The 25,417-nt window shown below is 35.5% G+C and overlaps 1 protein-coding gene across 6 annotated transcripts in view; it reads right to left on the reverse strand.

The window, feature by feature from the left end:
* DMD (dystrophin) overlaps nucleotides 1-25,417 on the reverse strand; it is a 1,925,924-nt gene that overhangs the window by 1,867,444 nt on the left and 33,063 nt on the right. For all 6 annotated transcript variants that reach the window (XM_036747778.1, XM_036747779.1, XM_036747772.1 and 3 more), the window contains one exon: nucleotides 22,783-22,901. In XM_036747778.1, coding sequence (XP_036603673.1) covers nucleotides 22,783-22,901 — 119 coding nt within the window. The remainder of the gene's footprint in view (nucleotides 1-22,782; nucleotides 22,902-25,417) is intronic.

The raw sequence follows: 25,417 nt of genomic DNA on the forward strand, positions 1-25,417 counted from the left end.
TATATACTCAATTCAATTCAAAAGAGAAATATTAATCATTGTTTTTGTTGTTCTCTTTGCAAAGTGTTGTGCTAGATGACAGAAATAGAGAGAACCAAATGGGAAAAAAAGACTCATTCAAGACTCATTCTGGGGATGGAGATGGAGAAATATGATACAAAGAATTCTAATGCAAGGAAAACTGAAGATGGAGGGAGGAATAAAATCCAGAGGGTACTGAGAAAGGCTTTTCATAGGACTGGGTACCTGTCCCGAAGCTCTAAAAAAGGTAACAATTGTGCTTTAGGCATGGAGATGATTTCTCATTCAAATGTACAGAGAAGGTTGAATCCATGGAGCACATAGTCATTTCATTCAGCTGCAACATAAGGTATTTAAAGTGATTACCAATAACTCGGATTATACAGATAAGTAGGAGCCACACTCTTGAGGACCTCAAAGGAAATTTTTATTTTATCCTACAGTCAACAGAAAGCCACTGAACTTTTTTACGCAGGAGAGTAACATGGTCAGATCTAGACCTTATAGATTGTTTTGGCATCTCCTCTATCTATGAGTTAGAGAGAAGAAAATGCAAAAAAACAGAGGATAACTGGGAAACAATTTTAATTGTCCAGAAATGAAATGATATGGAGAGAAGGGGATGGATACAAGAGATGTTGTGGAAGCAGATTTGATGAGAATCATTTGAAGGTGAAGGCAACCCAGGTCCAACAATTCCACCTAATTCAAGGCCTGGGTTATTTTTTATGACTTCCCGTTCACTGGCACTGAAGGAAGTAGCACAGTGTCGCTGATTGGATACACTAAAAATCATGTTAGCCAACTTTAACTGGGCCCTCACTGCAGCTCAGTCATCCTTTTATTTGTCTTAAATTGATTAATTCCTTATCTCATTCCCCATAGAATATAGACACATAGGTATGTGAATGTACTTGTCTCTTCATTTAGAATTAAGTTTCTTGAAAGTAGGAATTATTTCATCTTTGCATTGGTTATCCAAAAATACTTAATTTGATTCCTTGAGCATAATAGCAATTTAATAAATGCTTACCGATTGATTTATTGACCTGACAAGAAACTGGATGTGAGAGGCAAGCCAGCAGGACGAATCAAAGACAACTCTAAATTTGTGAATACTGGTGATTAGGATCATGGTACTGTCTTCCACAGAAACAAAGGCTTTAGGGAGAGTAGGGGCAGCTTTGGGTTGGGAATGGATGGGTCAAGAAATAATGAGTTAATTTTGGATAGATTTTGTTTCAGAGATCTACCTGACTATCAAAAAGAAATGTCTAGCAGGTAGTTGATGATTCACAACTAGATTCCAAGAGAGAGATTACAGCCGAATATAAATTTAGAAGCCATCTTCAGAGATACATTACTTGAAACCATGATAAAGGGTGAGGTCAACAAGAGAAAAAAAATCCTGGTCCATCAAGGAAACAGAGGATGGATTATGATCTATCTGTTGTTGTTGTGTTTGTCCTTCGTTTTTGAAGAGGAACATGACATCAGGGAAATGATGACATGACTTGCAGTTGATGTTGATTTGAGTGCAAGGTCACCAGCCTCACTTTCTCCTCCAGTGCCATCTGGGTCCAGTGGCCAGATACTCATCAGGACAACTGGAGATGGCCCAGGAGGCAAAGGGAGACCCTGGCCCTTTTAGGTTAAGGCCTTTTCAGATTCTCACTTTGAATGAGGTAATGCCCATCCAGTGAATAGGCCTCTTTTTAAAGAAGTGATTCAAGGGATGGCCCCTTTAATTTAAAAAAAAAATCAAACTGGGAAGGAAAGACCCTCAAGGTTGCTGGTCAAAAGAGAAAGTTACTCTGAGCCAGGAGGGCCCAAAATATAGTCATTATGTGGTGCTTGGTCTAACTCTATGGAGAAGGAATTAGAGAGGTAGGGGGCAAATTAAGATACAGTAACGTCACAAACACAAAGGAGATGGAAAGACATTCAATAGGCAGGAGTTGTCATGAGTAGCCTCCTGGAAAACTACAGAGATGTCATAGAGAATAAGTAGTAAAAAGAACATAATTTGATGCATTATTTATGGAAGAATTGATAACTTTGGGTAGAGACATTTCATTCTAATGAGATTGAAGCCAGATTGCAAGGTGCTGAAAAATGAATGAGTAGCAAGTTTTGTGGGTTTATGCTATTATCTCATTCTTGACCCATGTTTCTGTTTTCTTAAAACAGTACAAGAGGGTATATAGTACCCAAAGTCATAGACATGCCTGATCACTGATGGTATAAGACAAGAAATCAACAATTTACATGTTTAACCACCTTTAGATAAGGAAATTGTCAACCTCCCAGGCTACGACTCCATATATCCTGACATCATCCTAACACATACTCCAGATAATGTGATGCTCCTTAATCTGTGATAAGGTCAAAAGGTATGCACATCTTCTCATCTAGTAATTATGGTCATTTTGTCTATTGTCCTACACATCCTCCCATAAATTCTCCATATGGAATCAATCCTAAGTACCAGAGGCATTCTTCTAGGTCTTTTTGCCATCCAATAAGCACCAGTCAATGAATAAGAAAATAATTAAGAAACTATTATGTATCAGGCATTGTGCTAAGAACTAGGCATTCAAATATAAGCAAGCAAGATAGTCCCTGACATCAGGGTGTTTACATACTAATGAGGAAAATTAATATATACAGAGGAGCTAGAAAAAATGAGGAAGGGTTGGGAGTCTCACAGTGGTATAGTCTGAAAATATACAAGAATTTTGTGGAAGCCAGATTCCAGGTAAGATGAGGCAAAAGTTCACTTGTAAGAGCCTGGGGTACCAAGAACAATGTCTTGTTGGAGAGGATGAGGAGGATGAAAAGGATGGTCTGAGTGCAGACAATATGGTCTGGAAAATGCAGGACTAATATTCACCCTGACTCTCATTACAGGAATAACTAGCATCTCTACTTTCCTGATCAGACATACTGGATGATATATTTTATGCCATTTCTTGTTCATAAGTCCTCAATGATAATACTTTGTGGCCTATTATAATTTATGACAAAACCACCAAAACCAGCAACCATATGAAGCATAGTATTAGAATACTGCAGTATCCCTATATCCTGGAACACTGCCTTGCACCAGGTAGGTGTTTAACAAATGTTTGATGAAATTTTATTGAATCACTGCAGAATTTTGCTGGATGTCTCACAGAAACAACAGTATATAAATAGCTTTGCTTTGTGATCATCTGTAATCCATATGGTTTCTTCTATGAAAAATTGGCATATTTGTAAAACAATAAGCTCTCGGTATTGAAAGGAGATTCTGTTTCATATATATTTTCATATGTCTGCTTTATTGAGATTACAATGGCAGGGAAACTCGCAGGAGAATGGAAAATTCTGCTTAAATATAGGTTGTCACAAAAGTTTGAGTGTACTAACACTTTTAGGATATCTTACAGTTTGAATTCCCAGTCTATCTGATTATAAATCACTATAATAGGGATAGAGATCAAGTCCATTTTTTCTTTGGAATAGAGAACTCCCCAATGAGGAAGTTCCCCTTACCAATATAAGTTGGTACCTTCTCTACAGCTTAGAGTATTAGAGATTTGTCTGTGTCACTGAGAGGTTGTGACATGTTCAGGGTTATACAGCTAATATGTATCAGAGATGGAACTTTGGACTCAGTTCTTCCTGATTCCGAGGCCAGCCCTATATCTACTATATTACAGACTGCCTCTCATAGCTTTAATACCATCTTTAGTTTAGCTATGATGAAACTTATTCAAAATACTCGATTTTTATCTTAGACTTATTAGTCTTTAGATATTTCTCCAAAACCCCTTATGATCACAATAGTGATCCAAATATGGTAAATTTTTTATATAAAAAGTTGAAATCACCCATGTGTTATAGTGGACAAATTAAATTATCTTTTAAACAGCCCTAAAATTGTCTCAGTCATTAAAGAGCAGAGAGCTAATAAAATACCTTGGCCCAATAAAGTCTATGCTGAGTTTTATATGTAGATGTCCTTTCTTGAAGATTTTATTGGCAATATGTAATGCTGCTTTTATAGAATAGGGACCTTCTGTACTATAACTATACTAAGAGGTTAAGAATCCAAAAGGTTAAAAATTGCACTGCAGACCAATTTCTCCTATAAATGTTGACTTAAAATACCTTAAGGAGCTCTTTTTTATTTGGGTGTAATAGATCATATTGGTTTGATTTAAAATAATAGCAACAGTGAAAAAGACCCTGCTTAAAACATTTAAGAGTAACAATTATTTGGTGTTGTTTTTTCTTTCCCTTTCTTTGTGTCATCGGAGCTCAGCACAGTGTCTGGTGCATAGCAGCACTTAATAAATGCCTGTTGCTATGACATATGTGTGTGTGTGTGTCTGTGTACTTTCTCCATGGAAAAGATAGAAGTATATCTTTGTTGTTGTTCAGTTATTTCAGTCATGTCTGACTCTTCATGACCTAATTTGGGGTTTTCTTGGCAAAGATCCTTTTCCAGCTCTTGTTACACATGAGGAAACTGAGGCAAACAATTAAGTGACTTGCCCAGAGTCACACAGTTGGGAAGTATCTGAGGCCAGATTAGAACCAAGGTCTTCCTGACTCCAGGCCTTGCACTCTATCCACTATGCCACCTGAGTGCCTGGTTAGTATGTCTTTTTTACAAGCTAAATTTCTGCAACAGAATTATTTTTTATTGCAAGTGAATGTCATAGAGATAATAATAGCCATTTTTGCTTAAATTTCATTAATATCCCATTAAAAATTAGCTAGGGCAAAGGGATGCTGTTCATTAGAAGAACAAATTGAGATCCTAAGAAAGTTTTCTAACCTTTTGTTTGCATGTTTTTAATTCTTTTTTTTTTGTTTGATTAGTAATAGAGGAGGCTATGACTTGGAAGAAGGGATTAAGGATTATCACATGTATACAATACTGCTTGTTGTCTTTAAAAAAATATATAACTGGATATTACATTATAAAACATTCAAGTTTTCTCCTAATATCTTGGCCACTTTTAGTGTTGGCATCTTTTTTCCTCTCACAATAACTCTAAACAGATTCCATGTTAATCCAGGTAATTATTATAGTTTTAATTCACTCACCATATAACAATAGATCTGTATTTATATTTCTACTTAGTAAATTAAATATAACGTGCAATGGTCAAAGTCACAGATTCAGGATGAGAATATTCCTTAATGGCCCAAATGTCCAGTCTGTTCATTCTGAATTTCTCTGAGTGGAACAAAATGCTGGTATTTCCCTTAGATTATTTCTCAGCTGTCCTCTTTATTCAATTACTTTTCTATCTGCATAATTTGTGTGGCTTCTATGGAACAAAGAATTACTCACCAAATGTTATTACATAAAAACTATTGGATTTATTTACTTATAGAAACAGAGCATCAGTTCTAACAACAGTTACTTGGGGTACTAGGACTGGACTTGTGATGCTATTGGTTTAGAACTCCCAGATGTGGGAACTCCTTCTCCTATTGCAGGTTAGCACATTGTCTGCAAATAATAGTCTCTTAAAGTGGCCTTGGGGACCAAGAATTCAAGTGACTTGTACAGGATCATTCAATCAGTATAGGTCAGAGAGAAGGACTCGAAAACCAGATCTTTTTGGCTTTTGAGGTCGGGTTTTTTTTAATCACTACTCTACACTTCCTCAATGAACTCTTACACCAAAATGTACATTCCCTCCTCAGGATTAAGTTAGGGGGAGGAGTTATTCTGGCCACTCAGGGCATCTATAATCAAGAGGCTGAAGACAGGATGTAATTTGTAAGATGAGAATAGTCTTACCAATGTGAAGTAGCTTTGATTGGCACTTTTCTACTAATCCTGAATAAAATTTAGATGAACAATATGCAAGTGTACCTTTGACCCTCTTTCAAATCATTTCTGGTTTCAGAAGATTTATTGCTTCTATTCATTATAATTATAAAGCAACTATCATTCTGTAAAAATCTCACAAAGCACACTGACAGAGTAAAAAGGCCATATTTCAATCAAGTTTGCATATTCATTTGGGATAAGGAATATGAAGAAAAATATCTTGACCCCTCATTTCTTAATAATCTGTTTTTGGCTTATTAGTATTCTTTTTCTCCTTGATAACGAAGGGGAGTAAGGAGACTCAGAGGATGAAATTTTAGGTGAGAATAATGAATGACAGCATTTAATGTTTTCATTTCACATAAGAGAATTTGTTTTCCTTATTGCTTCTATCTCTGTTTAGAGAACTACTTAAAAATAGAATAAGGGAGTGAGGAGGAGGATAGGATACAGTAGTTATATAATGATGGAGGAGAGTGGAGAAAAAAAAAGAGAGAACCTAAGAATATGTAAAGAGAAGGCTGAAAATTAAAGGCAAAATAAGCATAATTCTTTTAAAAGTTTGGTTGGTATGTCTGAATGTGTTTTTCATTCTGAAAATGGAAAACTTGCATTTCTCTGTTGGCCTATAAAAACTAAACAGGGATAATTTCAAGGCTTCTGAACAACAATTAAGCAACGAAAGGTAAGAGGCCAACAAAATGTGGGTTTGCGAATTCAAGCATACAAGCCAACTTTTGCAAGCTGCACTTACACAGGAAGAAGAGAAAAGAAAGTTGGTCAATGTCAGAGAATGGCATTGCTGAAAATGATGTACCTATTGTAGGTAGTATCAGAAAAATAATAATGGGTTTAAGTGAACCAGAAAGTTATGTGTTCTTTAAAAGAGGGCAAGCTGATATCCTGCTCCTTACTCATTTCCCAAGTATCTAGAATCACTAACATGGTACTTGCTCTACTTAAAATATAGATTGGGGGGGAGATTTTCAGGACAAAGCAGATGAATATATGTATGTATAGGTATATATACATATATACATATATTTTCATACATGTACAACACACATATTCATATATTCAACACACACATATATGTACATATATAAAATATATACATATACACACTAAAATATTCAGGTCTGAATGTTAGACATAACTTAAAAAATGAATTCATACTGATTGGGAAAAGACTACTGGGAACTACAGACAGAAGTAGCGTTAGTTGTTTACTGGGTATTATTCAATTGATTGTGTTTATTTATTTGTTCTAGTTTTTTCTTTTCCACCAGGAAATAGCCATTTAACTTGAAAATAGAATCTGACCCCAACCTGCCATCTAGCTTTATTTTCCATTATGAATTCTAATCTCCCAGTCTTGGGCTATACCCATTCTTGTTTTGTTCATTCTTTATACTCTTTATGTCTATCATAAAAAGAGAGCTTCTGGAAAGCCAAGTCTGAGCTTCCCAAACAGAAACACACACACACACACACACACACACACACACTATATATCACTACTATATATATATATATATATATATATATATATATATATATATACACTTTTTATCTTATCTGAAGGTTTCATTGAATGCTTCCTTTTCCTTTTATAGTCATTCATTCATTTTTATTTATTTCTTCATTTAATTAATTGAGTTATTTATTTCTGGGATTTTTTCCCCATAAACTGCCTCTCTCTTAGAAATATCAGTTTGTTCCAGAAGTAGGTTTGAGTGCTGAAAATCATTGTGGATTCCCCTTTATGAGGCCCAGTTCTCTCCTTAAGTTTTACAATGATTTCTCACAGCTTCCAAGGCCAGAAATCTGTCTCTAATTCTTGGACCATCCTCTTCTCCCCTTCCAACTCCCTTAAGTATTAGAAGCCCATGTAGAATTCCTTCTCATAAGGTCAGACGCATTCCTGAGATATATAACCCTTTTGGATTTCATGCAAATGATGAAACATGTCTTGAAATTCCACTGCACTTCTGTCCCTTCTCTATAGTTGTTTTTCATTCTCCAGTAGCCCCTCCTTCCCCTCCTCACACTTCACTCCCAATTCATTAAGAAAGTATTCTCCTCCCTACAATTATCTCCAGACTGATGGAAGTCTATCAGTTTATTTACATGTTTTCTCTCCAATTGGAACATGAGCTCCTTGATGGCAGGTACCATGTTTTTATTGTTGTTTTGTTGTTTGGGTTTGAGCTTTGTTGTGGTGTTGTTGTATTTCTTTCTTTTTTCTTTTTTCTTTTGGTATCTCCAATACTTAGCACAGTGATTGGCACTGAATGCATGCTTTTTGACTGACTCTTTGTCTTGCCTTCCCTCTCTCTGCTCATTTCACTTTCCTCTCTTATTCTTAGCACAAAACATATCGATCCACTCATCAGAGGATGACAGATTTAGTCAATGCAATATTAATTGATTTCTTCCTCCTTTTGTTCTCCTGATTCATTTAAGATTCTCTCAAAACTTTAGATTCTTAGATCTTTTTAATCCTTGAGGATCACTCTCTGGTCTTTCTTCTACCCTTCAATTCAACTTTTTTCCTCCTTCCTTCCTTCCTTTCTTCCCTATAGCCATAAGGGAACCAATTTTACTACTTGGTCTTTTCTCAATAACTGTACTTATTTAATTTTCTTTAGGTCTCTCTTTCCCATGAAATGTATTCAAATAAAATGTTTTATTCACCTCTGTATTATTTTTTAATTATCTGTATCAAGGTAAAAGAAAAGCTTCATTCATTCCTCTTATAGAAGAAAGGGTACAACTCCACAATAAAGTCCTTTAAAGTGGCAAAGATTTGCTATCATCCCTCTGATGGGGCTACCAGGAATGTTTAGGAGGGTCTTGACTGGCAAGTCAGTGGGCAAAATGTGTGGTGGTAAGAAACAAGCCATGATGTCTACTTAGATTCCAGGACAAGTTGCATGTAAGAAGCATATAACATATTAGCTTTTTTTGCCTCAGTTAACCTGTACTCATTAAAGAGAATGGGGACACACACCATTGTAGGTACAATCACTGGTAGTGTGGCCCTGATGGTCCTAGTTTTGCTCCTATTCACCAATACTACTGTACATTGGTAGATCTACTGTGAACTGACCTTGGTGGTACCTTCATTGAATGAGCTATACAGTTTAAGAGACTTTCATGGCATTGATGCTTATGATAGGCTTCTTCCCAAGATAAAGGTTGTTTTGCAAACTTTGTCCCCAAATGGTGGGATGTGGTATTAACAGCATTTAGGCTTAGGTGTTTTTGGTTTGTTTCTTGTTTCATTTTCCTTTTTAGGGAGACAAGGAGGCCTTCCTTGAGACTTGGTTTATCCAGGGGATGAGATGTAAAATAAACCCAGCATGTGAGAAAAAGGCATTGCTGATATTTGGCAGAGTTTCCATGGATCCGCAGCACATCATTTTGACTGAGAATTGCCTCGCTAATGAACACTGAGGCAAAAGAGTGTAATGTGCCTTTTGCAATTATACACTTTTAATCCTTTGTTATAGGTGAAGGCGTTTTTATTGTATTTGATGAGTGTTTGTTCTGTTCCCAGCACTGGTTTGAAATCCTCGGTTGGTCTGATTTAGGCCTGGCCCAAAATAACAGCTTTTCTCCTCTGGCCGCTTCAGTTTTCTTTCATATGATTTCCATCCTGACTCAGTAATGCTGCTGACATCAACATTTAATGAGCATGCTTAGTGGCAGTGATCTCCTTTTCTCCCTCTTCACATTCTTTCTTCTGCCCCTATTTATTTTGAGGACATCTCAATTACTCAAAGAATATTCCTCTGACCTCTTTCTCAATAACTATTTTTCCCCATTTAGACTTGTGATTTCATCTATAAATGTAGCTTTTGGTATGGGAATGCCTCCTACTGATGTAGATGAACAATTTCCCTGTAATTTACTAGTCTTAAAGAGTCAATTGGGTAACTTGAGAGCTTAAATGACCTACCCAGAGTCTCATGGTCAGTATCTTTCAGAAGAAATACTTGCACCAAGATCTTCCCAGCTTTAAATTCATTTTAAAAAAGTCTGGAACACTACATTGTGTCCCTGTTCTACTACTGTACTATTAAAAAATTATGAACAGCTTTACAAAAATACATAGATTATGCCTTTTCTTCTCAGTGATTCGAACCCACTGAACTCTTTTCACATTTCGTACATCAGCTGTTGAACAGCCCACACAATTTTTCATAGAAAGATTACTTGATTGAGGAACATTTACAACATTCTCAAACATATTTTCTCAAGACTCAACTCTAAATACAGCAGATGTTCATTCCCTACTTCTGTGACATCGCTTATGATTACTGATCAAATATTCCTTACTCCCATCAATCTGAAAAGAAAATATTCCAACTCCTGTCAGTAGTATATGCCCTAATTAAGGTGTTGATGGTATAGTGGAAGTGTAGTTGATATAGATACTCTTTTTTTAAATTATATTTTTCCTCATTTACATCAAGGGTGTGCTTGATGAAAATTTATGGAAAGAATAGCAGGTTTTCACAAATAATTTTCTCTAGCAGAACAAATCTTCACAGTGAGATAATTGACTGACAAGCATAGACTATGCAAGGTTCTATTTCAAAGTCAGATTTACTGGGTCATAAAAAATCATAAGATTTGATAGAGCAAAATGCATCTTTAAAGGTTCCCTTCAACAAGGTGTCTTCCATGTATATGTTAAGGCTCTTTATGCTTCTTAATGGATACAACCAGATGAATAACTTTGTTCGATGACCGTAAGGTTGATAATATCAAATAAGACACAAACAAGGCACTGTAAGCTTGCCAACAGGTGTTCACCAGGACATAGATCACAAAAATCTGTAAAAGGTAACCAACAATGCCTAACAATGAAGGTAGGTTGGTCCTTCCACAATACTGAAGGATAAAAGATGGTATTCTGCCTGATTGCACACACACACACACACACACACACATGTAATATATGTACACATATACTTATGTATATGCACACATGTGTGTACATGTGTATATGTATATAAATGTGTGTATATGTACGTGTGTATATATACATGTGTGTGTATGGAGGGAGAGGTATCTCATATACTCTGAACTAGAATAACCTTACAGATCATTGACTCCAATAACTTATTTTTACAGATGAGGTACTGAGGTTAAAAAACTTAAGTAACTGGCCCAGTGTCACATAGGTAGTAAATAACAGAATTGAGGACTTCTGATCCTAATTCCAAACATCTGTAACACATTGGACAGATGGTATATTCAGCATTTATAGAAGCATGAGAATAAGAATCACCCAGGATGAGAAGGTATGGACAAATCAAAGGATCACAGGATCATAGAATGAGAGATGAAAGTCTGACAGATTTCGAAAGCTAACATCCCTACAAGTGAAATTAGTAATGTTACTCATTGTAATAAAGATATCAGTAACTGAATTAAAGTTAAATATAATTGCTCTTAAAGTAGCCTAGCTTTGTCAAAGTTTCCCTTCAGGGACATACCCATATAATGTGTGTTGGAGATGTAATTTTTCTTTCTAGCATTTTTTTACTCCATTCATTTCATGACAATATATATTTTTAACCCAATATTGAAGGAGTCTATAATTTAAAATAATCAATTGTATGAAGAAGTAGCAATTACTGAATGTGACAATTCTTGTCTTCTTGCCTCTCTATGAAAAAGTCATGGGAATCCCTGATAATACATATTATCAGCTATTTCCACAATGTACAGGTTTTATATCTTCAATGATGAGTGATGAATAAGCCTCAAAATTTCTTGATTGCAAAGGCATTTAACTTGGAAACATGTTAAATATTCTAAATTTCACATTTTGAAATGAAATGCCATGAGAATATATTTCCTTGTGGAATTTTTATAATCAATTAGATACATTCATCATTTGATCAACATTTAGGGAGGTAACAGAATTGGTGGAATTAAAGATTATCTGAGGCAACTTTCTTCTACTATAAAAATGGTGAGGGAACTGAAGGCTAGAGAAATGAAATTACTTTCCCCCAGGACACACAGGAAATAAGCAGAATTAACAGAATTCAAACCCAGGATTTTTTTCTCCATATACAGAGATATTAAACAAAATTGTTCTTGATTTTGATTTTAATTTGAAATTGAATTCCTAAAAGGACAAAGGAATGTATATCCATTTAATAACAAAAAAAAATTAGAACTATAATACAATATAAAGGACTACTAGACATGAAGCCAAAGAAAAGTCTTATTCTAAAGGATTACAAAAAAGATCAAATTCAGGTCCTGGCCAGATATGGGCATCATTTAAGTTTCGTATGTCACCCTCTTTTCTTTGCATTTCAAATGAGTTGGTGAAGGAAAATTTATACTAGATTAAGTTATTTCAGGTATTTACTAAAATTATTTCCATTATAAGCTGAAACTTATCAAAAGGGGAGAAACAGAAGTTATATGCAATTGGTTTGTCTTGATCTACATGTAGTCATGGCTATATTTTATGAATAACTTTGACAGAGAAAAAAAATCACCTCCAGCTATGAGTATTAAGTATAGACGATAGGGACTAAAAGTGTGATTTCATTGTTATAGGAGACTCCTGGAGGAGGAAACTCCCTCCACCAGTGCAGACCAGCAACTTCTCTGAAATTTATAATCTTAAATAGTTGCCGAGGACATTGAGAGATTAAGTGATTTGCCCAAGGTCACACAGCATGTGCTAGAGGCAGGACATGAACCCGGGTCATCTTGGATCTGAGGGCCTGCCAGCTGTTGACCCCATTCTGCCTCTACCGATTATAGGTAACGTATATTGTCTTATTTCCTTAAATGAAGTCAACTACGCTAAGCATTAACTTATAATACTCTCCTACCTCTTCAAAGGAGCAGGTGGCTTGGGTCCAGTGGCTAGAGCCTGACATGAAGTCAGGAAGACCTGATTTCAAATCCAGCCTCAGTCACCAGCTGTGTGACCCTGGGTGAGTCACTTAACACTACTTGCCTCAGTTTCTTCATCTCTAAAATGAACTGGAGAAGAAAATGGCAAACTGCTCCAGTATCTTTGCCAAGAAAACCCCGGTGGGGTCATGAAGAGTTGAACATGATTGAAACAGCTGCACAACAGCCCAAAAGCTCTTCAAAGAAACAGTAAACACAAAGAGAATCATGCTTCCACTGTTGATCCCTGTCCACTGCGGAGGTAACAATAAGAAAAATTCTTTTTTTACCTGAAAATACAAGGACTTTCATCCTCACTATGTGTGTTTTTTTCATGTAGGTGAGTTCTTTATAAGATGTAAGCTCCTCATAGGCACTAATGGGAAAGCTAAGTCCTCTTTGAGGGATTTCCTTTTCTACTTCCCGTTGTTGCTGTTTGTCCTTCTTTCTCAAAGAGGACCATGACATCATGGAGATGATGCCATGACATGCAAGTGAATTGGATTTAAGTGGGGGGCATGGAGGGGCTGTGCAAAGTCACCAGCCTCACTTTCCCCTCCAGGGCCATCTGAGTCCAGTGGCCAGATACACATCAGGATGACTGGGGATGGCCCCTCTATTTCTAGTGATGGATTTACAAAGATAAAACCAAACATTTTTAACTGGTTCCACTTATTTGCAATAGATTACAGGACATTTAAGGAGACACATTCATTTAGATGACTATTTTAATACTCTTGGGAAGGAAAGATGAGATACCTCGATCTAGGATGGCCCAGTTATGGGTATAATCTGTAACAAGGTAAGAGAACAAGTTATCACGGTATATTAATTACCAAATTTCATTTCATGAGTATGAGCGTGCTCAAGCATGGCCAAGATCCAGTGACATTCTAGATAGGAAAACATGAATAACATTTTTTGAAGACCGTTGTCTTAAATTTAGTTATTTTTCCCTCACTCTTAAGCTCGACTATGCATCCATCCCAGGCTCTAATCCAAGGCAAGCTCATAAACTACAGACATTTAAGCACTTCAACACCATGGCTCCTAAATTCCTTGAATAAAAGTAGGTTGTGCTGAATGTACATTAAACAAATGAAATGACAATCTTGAATCCACTAATGTACCTCATTCCCTTCTTAACACAGTTTTGCCAACTGTAATTTGTTCATTTAAAATGCAATCCAGTGAACTTCAAAATTAAAAAGATGTTTTCAATTACTATTATACTTTAACTCTATTAAATGATATAATTTGATTTTAATGACCAAAGTTCTGTATTTCTTTTAAAAGAAATTCTGACTTGAAAATATTAGTTGTCTTCTGCTGATATATTAAAAAATATTTAGCTATAAACTAAATTGTTTTTTTCTATAGTATTTTTCTCTTCTTCTCATGCTTCCTATAACAGTACATACCAAGACTGGTTTAAAGAATGTTTTCACTAAAAGCTTCAAACTCGGTTTTGCTCTTAAGAAGTGATGATAATATCGGAACTCTGCTGGGGACACCCTGAGACACAGCAAACAGCAGAACTGTACTGGGGCATTTCAAAAAGGTTACCCCTGTCATTATTAGAATGACAAGGGCTATTTCTTGTCAACTTTTTTTTTTAATATATAAAAAATAAAACTTTAAAGTGGCAGCTGAATAGGTCAGGAAGCTACAATTCTAAACGTTTGGAGCTCTAGTTTCTAGTTTACCTTCAATACAAATGAGAGATATATATGTGTAGCTACCTTCTCTCTAGTTCTGGGAAAAAGACCTAATTGGCAGTAAGTACTAGAACCAAGATAAGGACTTTCATATAGTGTAGAATGGGCCAGCCTCAGGACTGAGAAGAAGTGGGTTCAAGTTCTGCCTTTGACTTAGACAAGTCACTTAGGCTCTCAGTGCCCCAGGCAACTCTCAGAGAATGTACTTTACAGATGATTTGCACTTCTGAATCAGTGATAGGAATTTCTGTATAGGAAATTCCCCTATAGAAAGTGTCAGAGCCCAGATTTGAACCTAGTTCCTCTCTCTCTAAATCCAACATCCATTATACTAAGCTGCCAAGATAGTTTAATCATTTGATATATTAGTCCATTTACAGTATGCAAAATTAGTAAAAGCAAATCATTCTCCTTTAGACTGGAAGCTCCCTGAAAGCAAGGACTTTTGGTTGTTGTTTAGTTATTATTCAATAGTGATCCCTTTGGGGGTTTTCTTTGCAGAGATACTGGAGTTTCCTTCTTAGGCTCATTTTACAGATTCAGAAACTGAGGCAAATAGGATTAAGTGACTTGCTGTGAGTTCAATCAGTAAGTGAAAGATCTTTCCTGCCCATTCAGTAGACCTCAGGTGGGGCCAACAAAAGGCTTGATTAGAGGTTTGTGATGTGAATCAGTGATTAAAGACCTTTCCCGTCCACTCAATAGACCTCAAATGGTGCCAATCAAGGGAAGCTTGATTAGAGGTTTGTTTGTGGGCAGACCTACTCCCTTTATTTACTAGTCACTAAGCCTAAACCACACCCTTTTGCTGATTGGGCATGAAGCTCTTAGGCCCTAAAAAGAGTATGTACACCCAGAAGGTAGGCATTGAGAACAGAGAGAACTCAGAAGTCAGAAGACAAGACAGAACTCCGAGTGGACAGAGCTACAGAAGAGATTGCTGAGCAAGGAGTGGAAACCAGGGAACTTTGCAGACTAGGCGAGGAGCAGAGAACGTAGGCAAGCAGACAGTTAAGATTCCTGAGTGATTGTGTACAGGAAAGGCCCTAGCAGGGGAAAGGTTATAGGATAACTTGGTTCCTTGCTATAATATTGTGTTATAATTTCCTTGTTGCTACATTGAGGTGAGCTTACTGGTTTTAGAATATAATTACTACCATATTGAATTGGAGTCATTGGTCTCGGGACTGGATACTCTGCTGTCTAAATAAATGTTATACTTCCTCTGCCTTCTATCAGGCATACTCATGATCATACTCCAGGTCAAGAATCTTGACTTACTGATAGACTTGTTCTGGGTCATACAGCTAGGAAATGTCTGAGGCCATATTTGAACTCAGGTTTTCCTGACTCCAGCCATCTAGCTGCTTTTTCCCCCTTTGTTTATAACCTCAGCACTTAACACAACACCTAGAACATAATAGGCCTTTAATAAATGTTAAATGACAATCAGCATGCTATCTACTTTAAAATTTTAGAATTTTCTTTTACCATTTTATTAAACTGTATAATTCACATCTATGTGAACTTTGCTTATTGGGGTAGAAGAGGGAAATAAAGGTAGATGAAAATTCAGTTCTAAAGCACTTATTAATTATCCATGATATTTATGCAAGGTACTGGAGATACAAAGACAAAAAAAACCAGTTCTTGGCTTCCAGAAGCAAATGTCCTATTGGGTAGAAACAACATGTAAAAAAAATAAGTTACATGCAAATTATAGACAAAGTAAATACAAATGATAACTGGAAAGATTAGTAAAGGTCTTTAGCTGTGTCTTGAAAGTAGCTCTTTACTCCAAGAGATGAAGGTGAGATAGGCAAGAATTCTACATGAAGGACAGACTGTTAAGGCCTGGGAGCCATAAATGGTGAATTATAATGACAATCAGGGGGAGTCAAAAGTAGGCCAGCTTGCTGGTTAGAAGAAAAGGTGAAATGTGGAAAGATAGGTTAGAGGCAAATGGTGAAAAGCTTTAAATGTCAGGCAGAGTCCTTTGCATTTTATCCTAGAGACAATGAGGAGTTACTGAAACTTCTTGATTAGAGGGATAAGATGATCAGAAGACAGGGAGTGATGGAAGTCTTGTGGAACTAGGAAAGTGGCAAGAAAAAATCTTAGTAAAATGGCACAAGTAATTCCAATTAATACAGGCTGTTTTTCCAGATAGCTCCTCCTCTATAAACTGGTGGAAATAGTACAAAATCCCTAACCACTGCAGAGAATTTGGTCCAGAGAATTCTTCCCACCTCTCTCTGTGGATTGAATATTTTTTTCCTTAAGAACTACTGTCATATAAACACATTTCTTGCCATCTTTACCCTTGACTCTTTACCCTTTACTCTTAATGCTTCAGTGCCCTACCTGGTCTCTCTGATTCTAATCTTTACTTAATCTAACCATCCTGGGTAGTGGAAGTTATTCCTATCAATTATAGCTTTTATTTCCAAAGGAATTCAATTAACAATCCAAATTACCATATGTTTATTTAACAGTTCCACTTTAAAGCTTTCTATGGTTGCCTATTATCAAACTCCTTTTCTACTTTTTAGGACTTCCCACAAAGTATACTCCTCACTCCACTAATCTGGTAAAACTTTCATTCAAGTTAAGATTGTCTCCTCAATGATTTACAAACTTTCTCTGTTCCTTTTGGCCACTGCTTCTTTATTCCGGTTGTCCCACCCTACCCCATATCCACCTCAGGATGCAGATACTTAAACTACTGACCCGTGTTCATCCAAATACAAAAACAAAAACAACAATCCAAAACCCTCATTCACCCAAATCCCATCAAAAGAACGGTCCAAACGTCTTCTGTATTCCAGCAGATTATTAGGGAAGTAAAGGGCATTCTATTACCTAGTGGAATTAATATGAACATTGCTTTGATTCATATATCAATAATAAAGAGGTATTTCCTTATTCTTTAGTGGAATCTGGGGCAAATGAAAGGGGAAACATTAGCTCGGGGTTGAGTATTATAAAAATCCAGAATATTATACACACACATATACGCATGTGGGTATACATGCACATATACATATACACATATATATACATACACACATACATATACATACACACATACACATACATACACACATATACACACACATACACATACATAGACATAGGCATACATATACATATAAATATACATACATACACATACACATACATATACATACGTAGACACAGCCATACACATACACATATACATAGACATACATATACATATACACATATACATACATATGCATATACATGCACATACATATACTTACATATACCTATACATGCATACACAATATACATACATGTACATATACACACACATACACGTACATATATATATACACATATACATACACACATACATATACAATACAAACACATACGTATACATATGCATATACATACACATACACATACAAATATGTATACATATGCATGCACATGCACATGCATACACATACATACGTATACATACACATGCATATACGTATACATATAGTGTACATACAGATACATACACATACACATATACCTATACATACGTGTGCATATGTACATACATATACACATGCACATACACTTATACATACACATACACATACATAGGTATACGTATACACGCATATACATATGCATACGCATACATATATACACACATACACACACACATATATACACATACATACACATACACATACACATACATATACATACATACACATACACATACACATACACATACACATACACATACACATACACATACACATACATCAAAATCTACAATGGATTTAAAGGAAGGTTTTCAATTATCCATGTTGTGTTACTTTCTGGATTCAAATCTACCTGATAACTGGTGGTTTGGGAGTAAAGCTAGGATCAGAGCAGTGCTAAGTACCACTTGAAAGAGGAAAAGACAGTATCAAAAATGATGGATGTTGATTTTGATAAACTAATCCAACCTCATGATCTTCAATAACCTGAAGTATTACTTTAGTATTGGAGGTCCTCTTCTCTAATATAATCTTGGGGTTATATTTTAACAATGTTAGTTGTAAATTTAATGTTGACATGAAGAAAAGTGGAATATTTACATTTATTCATATTTAAGTATTATATTAGGTCAAGATTTCTTATATACTTTAGAACATATGAAATATATATGTATCCACATATACATACATTTTGCAAGCAATGCAGAAAAATTAAAGGAGCATAGATAATACTTAGATTTTATTAGTATTAAAAATTAAACAGCTTGTAGCACAGATACCTGGGTAGAAACCTGCATGTGAAATAATGTTAGGATAGTTCCATAACAACTGAAAGCCAACAAGAGTACACAGAAACTGACATCTAGAAAACTTTAGTTCTAGTGCTTTCCTTTCCTCCCATCCAAAGATCTCCCCACTTCCAGAGTCAAACCCCCACCTCACCCCCCAACCCCAACAAACAAACAATCACACACTGAGACTAAGCCTGGTACTTCACGTCAAGGAAGAGGAAAACAAAACAAAACCTTTTGGGTTAAACCATACCTTGTCTAAACTGAGATTGAATTAAGTACCCTTCTGTGTGCTTTTTGCCTAAAGACTGAGTATTTAACTCTAACAGAAGTCCTGATCCGCATATAATAACTCATTAAAATTTTATCCAAATGCTTCTCCCTGTAATGTGCAAAAATATATATAGTACCTGAGCTGGAAGATACTGTGATATGTGTCTATGCATGTGTGTGTGTGCATGTGAGTACGTGTGTGTGTTTCTGTGTATACAAACATTCTCAATCAGGAATGAACAATTGAAATACTGCCGAGATAATTGATGAATAAAGTCTTTTAAGATATCTGAATAATGACATAGGGAATTAACCAAGGAGAAAATGGAATCTGTAGAACTAATCTTATCAAGCCAAAATGAAAGTGGATTAAAACAAAACTAATTAGTTTGGTAATGTTCTAAGGGTACAACAAATTTTTTCCAAGATTTCATTTTCTTTGTTTATTGGTCAAGTCTAAGTTGTTTGTCATTCATTTTCATTCTGAAGTTAATTAACTCAATAAATAACTAAATTATACTATTTACTGCACATACCACATGAAAATGTTTTCCATTGCCAACGTATTGAAGTTATCTGGATAATATACAGTCTTTTGTATTATCCAATTCCTCAGTTCCTTACAAGCAACATTTCTTTAAACGTGAGGGGGGTGGAGGAGGAGATGGGGAGGCAAAACAGCATTTTTCTAAGTGAAAAGTGACTGACGGAGCAATAGCTAATACACTATTTTTGATGTGGTAAGCAAGCAAACCAACCAAATAAAAAATTTTTTAAATTTTAGGTGAAACTCAATGCGTTTATATTACATACACACATATACACACACACAATGTATATGTATGTAAATGTGTATGCATGTGTATGTATATACACATACATATACACATGTATGTATATTTACACATACATATATAGAGACTGTAATAATGGATGTCTAATTAATAGCTTAAAATTACTAGAAGGAGATATTTTTCTATATAAATACACATGAATTTATAAGATATGAGATATATCAATTATCATTAATTTAGAAATACTTTTTTCCATTTACTAAAATTCATACCAACACTAAATATACCTTCTTGAATTACTTATTAATGCATAATTCTAAGAGATTTATTTTGTTCTTTAAAACCAAAGGCCAAAACATTAATCAGCAGTAAAATCTGGAATGAAATACTTCACATACTATACAATTTTTCAAAATTTCATTTCAACAAATTATGAATTAGAAGAAACTCATCTTCACCATTAGTAGAAAGAGTTCTCATACTGGGAGTTCCCCACACAAATAAAAAACCTAGGTTAAGGGGGAAAAAAGTCATTCATAATCCAATTCAATTAAAAAAGCATCAGTTGTTAATTAAAACAAACTTTATTTGGTAGTCTCTGGTTATTGCAAATATAGCTCCAATCTCTTAAAACAATACTCTATCAAAATAGAAAAAAAATGTTTTAACAACTTCCTAAGGGGCATGTTAGATATAAAAGGGAAATCACTTTGGAGAATAGCTAATACCTTTGTATATAAGATAGAGAACAAATATTTGATTGAATAAAAATATACACTTCTCAAAGGTAATTACTATGCAGTATTTGAAAGAAAATAAAATACTGTACTTTATTGCACTTATGGAACTGCTCTATAAAATTCTATTCTCCTGTAAACTGAGCCAATGAATAAAATGTTCTTGTATATTCACAGTAAACTTTGTGATTTAATTATATTAATAATCACATATACCTTTTAAGGAAAAATGTGCATATGAATATGAGTGTATATATGTATGTGTGTCTACATGTATCTAACTGTCCTTCTGTCTATCTTTCTCTATCCATCTATCTAAGTAAATGTGTAAAGGGTAGTTAAGTGGTACAGTGGATAGAGTGACAAGCCTGGAGTTAGGAAGCATCATCTTTCTCAAGTCAAATCTGACCTCTGATACTTAACAGCTGTGTGACCCTGGGTAAGTCACTTACATCTTTTTGCTGCTGTTTTCTCATCTATAAAATGAGCTGGAAAAGGAAATGATCAATCACTCCAGTATCTTTGCCAAGAAAACCCCAAATGGGGTCATGAGAAGTCTGAGATAACTGAAAAATGACTGAAGAAAATGTGTGAAAATAGACTGTCACAGAGTGATCGATATTACCAAACAATGTTTGATCCAACAGTAAATGCAGAATGATTTTCCCGTCTGTTACATTTCAATATTTATGTATTATGTGTGCTCTTTACCATTTTAAATTGCTGGTTTTTTAAGTCTGCTTCTGTAAAGCGTAATTAGATGTTTCCCTCACCCAACCGAAGGGAAGAGTTCAGTTATTACTAAAGTCATGTGATCTGGGGTTCATTTACAGAGACACCCCTAAACTTGGGAAACCCCCTTTGAGATAATTAAATGGATATTTCCAATTGCTATTCTGATTAGCTAACAGCATGTAAACGGAGAAGGCAAGTGATTCTGATACTGAAGGGACCAAAATTAGACATGAATGAACACTCACTGGCATGTTCATTGAATATCGAATATTGAACAATGTTGACAGGAATTTAAAGGTAATGGTCAGTGAACTTGTATGTAGAAGCATCAAATTCTTTTTTTACTAATATAATTATATGTATATATAAATACATATGCAGGTATACAATATGCATATACATAGATTAATATATGCATATATACAAATGTGTAATGGATGTGCATACATTATGCATATACATAGATTCTGGCAAACCTTTTTATTATTATGTTTATGTTCCAGAATTGTCAATAAAGGGCAAAGATTAAGGTTAATTATATGACTTAACAAGGAGTCCTGCTGTTCTCTCATAGAAATCTCACATGAATCCACAGTATTCTTTTTAAAAAAAAGGTCACTATAGAATGGTCATGTTATCTCTGTTAGATAAAGATGAGGACTTGATGGAAGAAAAAAAAACATAACCATTCCTCCTCTAGCTCCTTAGACCTCATAGCATACCTAGGTCTTTAGTGACTGACTATATAGTCTAGCTATTTTCCCTAAATGCTCAATTACTTATTTTAGGCTCCTATGATGTGAGAAGCAAGTCACCAATTTTGAATAAATTGTCAAAACACTTGGAAATTTGAAAGAGCTACAAGAGTTACCACATAACTATACTGATGATCCACATGCCTAAAATATATGATTTTTATATTAGTGGGAAGAACAAAAGTTACTTAGGGATCACTTAGCAATAGAAAGAAATAAAAATTATCATTTGAAACCTCTCCGAAATTACAAAATATATCATTGTCAGTGCCTACAATAGATTGCTGCTTTAACCAGTGGGCTACAATGCCTTTCATAAAGGAATATATGAGCAAAATTGGAAAGGAGAGCTAATTAGTTATAGCTTAAAGAATCAAGCATAATGCTAACTACTTATGCTCACTTTAATCAGTAAACACACTCTAATGCAATAAGTTCAAAACTATACTATACTAAAATTCAGAAAATTTTAAAAATATGTAACCAAAGTTAACATTTCAAAGACAAATTTAAACAGGGTATTTATAACACATACATCAAAGAGGAAAAAAATCGAACACACAGAAGGAAGGAAAATGTAAAAAAAAAATTATATCTATTAAGTCCAATGACAGATTCAGATGTAAGGAGGGTAATGAAGCATAAAATAGAATGCAATTTACACCAACCTTCAGGATCAAGAAGTTTCTCTATACCCAAATGATTTTTGGCTATGTTAAATGCATGGTCTAGTCGCTGTACAGCTGACTGCTGGCGAACCACACTATCCCAATCGAAGAGATCAGGCCTGAAAAAGTATTAAAAAAATCATTGGGAACCTTCCTTGAAATTCACTTCAATTATGTGCTACTTGTTAAGCCTTTGTCATTACTAGTGAGGTAAATATTAATGTTATATACAATTTCTCATTTGAAGTAGATCACAATTCGCATTCAAAGATTATGTTGAAAAGAACAAGCCGGTGCTGTCAATCAATCCCTGAATGTATTTATTGACCACCTGCCATAGAGGATGACCTTTTACTTGACCAGTGCCCCACGGAGCTGCTGCCCACCACATAATTCCAAGTGCTACTGATTTCTGAATTTTGGAATATAAAATTAAGGTAAAATGACATACTTACTAGTTGTGTGACTTGGACAAGTCACCTGAACTCTCTTAGCCCCAGTTTCTTCATCCATAAAATGGAATCACAGTACCACCTACGTTGAAGGCTTGTTGTGAGGATCACATGAGATAACATATGGAAAGCAGTTCACAAATTTTAATGAACTATATAAATGCTAGCTATCTTAAGAGAGCATTTGTTTTCTTTTTGAGGCAGCTAGGTGGTGCAGAGGACAGAGTACTGTGTGCCTAGAGTCAGGAAGACCCGAGTTCAAAAAAAGCCTCAGATGACTTACAAGCCACGTGATCCTAGACAAGCCACAACTTCTCTGGGCCTCTGTTTTCTCAGCTGTAAAATGAGGATCATAATGATCCCTCCCCCACAGGATAGTTGTGATGATCATGTAAGATAATAATTGTAAAATGCTTAGTCCAGTGGCTGGCACATAAGGCCTTAAAAAAGGCTTCCTCCTTTCCTTTTCCCTTCCTTAAATACTGGGTAAAGAAGAGATAAATTGATCATCTCTCTAATATCTGAAATCTCCCTCTTGTATTTAAAATAGCATCTATTATGTGGATAGCACTGTCAGAGATGCTGTGGATGACAAACTCATTCCAAGGCTCCCACTGTCAAGGGGCTTATAGTCTGATTTAAGAGACAACAACAACGCTCGCGCAAGCGCGCACACACACACGGTCAGTTAGCTATGCTGTTATATTAAAGTGGCACAGAGAATTAGTTCTAAGGAGGGAGAAATTACTGTTAGTTGGAGTGACAGGAAAAGTTTCATAGAGAAAGCTAGATGCATTTCTGTTACGGTAACAGTAGAAATGGAAAGGAACATATAAATGGAAGAAATATATTTTTATTGCATTTGGAATGAAGAAGAAATATATGGACAGATCAAATATAACTCTCAGATTTTTAATCTAGGAAGGCCCAGGAAGGAAATGTGTTTATTAAATACCTATTTTGTTCTAGGAACTACACTAAGCACTTTACATTTATTATCTCATTTGATTCTCAACTTTGTGCACAAGATACTCTTATTATCCCCACAGTCACAGCGACTGAAACAGAGAGGGTAAGTCATTTGGCCAGGGTCACACAGCCAGTAAGAGTGCGAGGCTGGAACTGAACGCATGTTGTTCTGACTCCACGTTCAGTGCTCTACTCACTGTGTCACCTAGGGGCCTCTAGGGAAACCAGACTATGATAGATTCAGATAGGGAAGTCAAAAAGAGGGCAGATCAGTAACAAGGCCACATTAGGGTAACCAGGCCTTGACCCTAGGGGAACAAATCCCACAATGACCTTGGGGACTTGGAGGATTCTCTACTTACTTGTAACAGAGAAAAGTTCTTTTTCTCTCCTATACTGTACAAGTCTGCCCCGTACACACTTCAGTTACTTTGAGTCAAAGGAGATCAAATTTACACACAAATGGAGAGCTTTGGTGGACCAAGAATGATCCCCTATATGGACTTGGGGCTCTTTTAGAAGAGGATAGAACACTGCAGGTCTGTCTGTCTGTCCCACTGCTCTCTTTTTCTGCCCTGGTGAGGTGTTTCTCTTTGTTCCCAATTTCATTGCTGCCCTAGTCACCTGATCCATCCCAACTTAGAAATGTGGCTTTTGACCCTTATCTCTTGCACTAAGTAGTATATTGTAGAAGAAAGGGTACTGGACATGAAACCAGAGGATTTGGGTTTGGATCCATGCTCTAATACTCAGTAGCTATATAACCATCACTTCTCTGAACCTGTCTTCTCATCTATAAAACACAGAGAATTATAATCATATAACCTAGCCCACAGTTTTATCATTAGGAAGGTTCTTTGTGAACCATAAATCTCTGTAAACGTGAATTATTATTAACTATTAATAACTATCCAGGAACCTGTTTGCTTAACTGCTTTTCATTCTTGTTCCTGAAAATTCATTCATTCACCCATCTACCTGACCTTGCTAACCTTTCTCCAAAGGTCTTTGATTTATCCATCAAGCATTTACAGATTCTCTACTACAAGTGAATCTTACAATAAAATTAAAAGTATGCATAATAGATTTGCTGACAGCACTTCTCCAATATTCTCCATGTATTTCTGACAAGAGGAAATGATTTCAAAATATATCAGAGCAATCCATTCATCTTCTAAACTTAGGTGAAAAAATAACGTAGTTCAGGATTTTTT

The sequence above is a fragment of the Trichosurus vulpecula genome, chromosome 2 (assembly GCF_011100635.1).
Source record: "Trichosurus vulpecula isolate mTriVul1 chromosome 2, mTriVul1.pri, whole genome shotgun sequence".
NCBI classification, from domain to species: Eukaryota; Metazoa; Chordata; class Mammalia; order Diprotodontia; family Phalangeridae; genus Trichosurus; species Trichosurus vulpecula.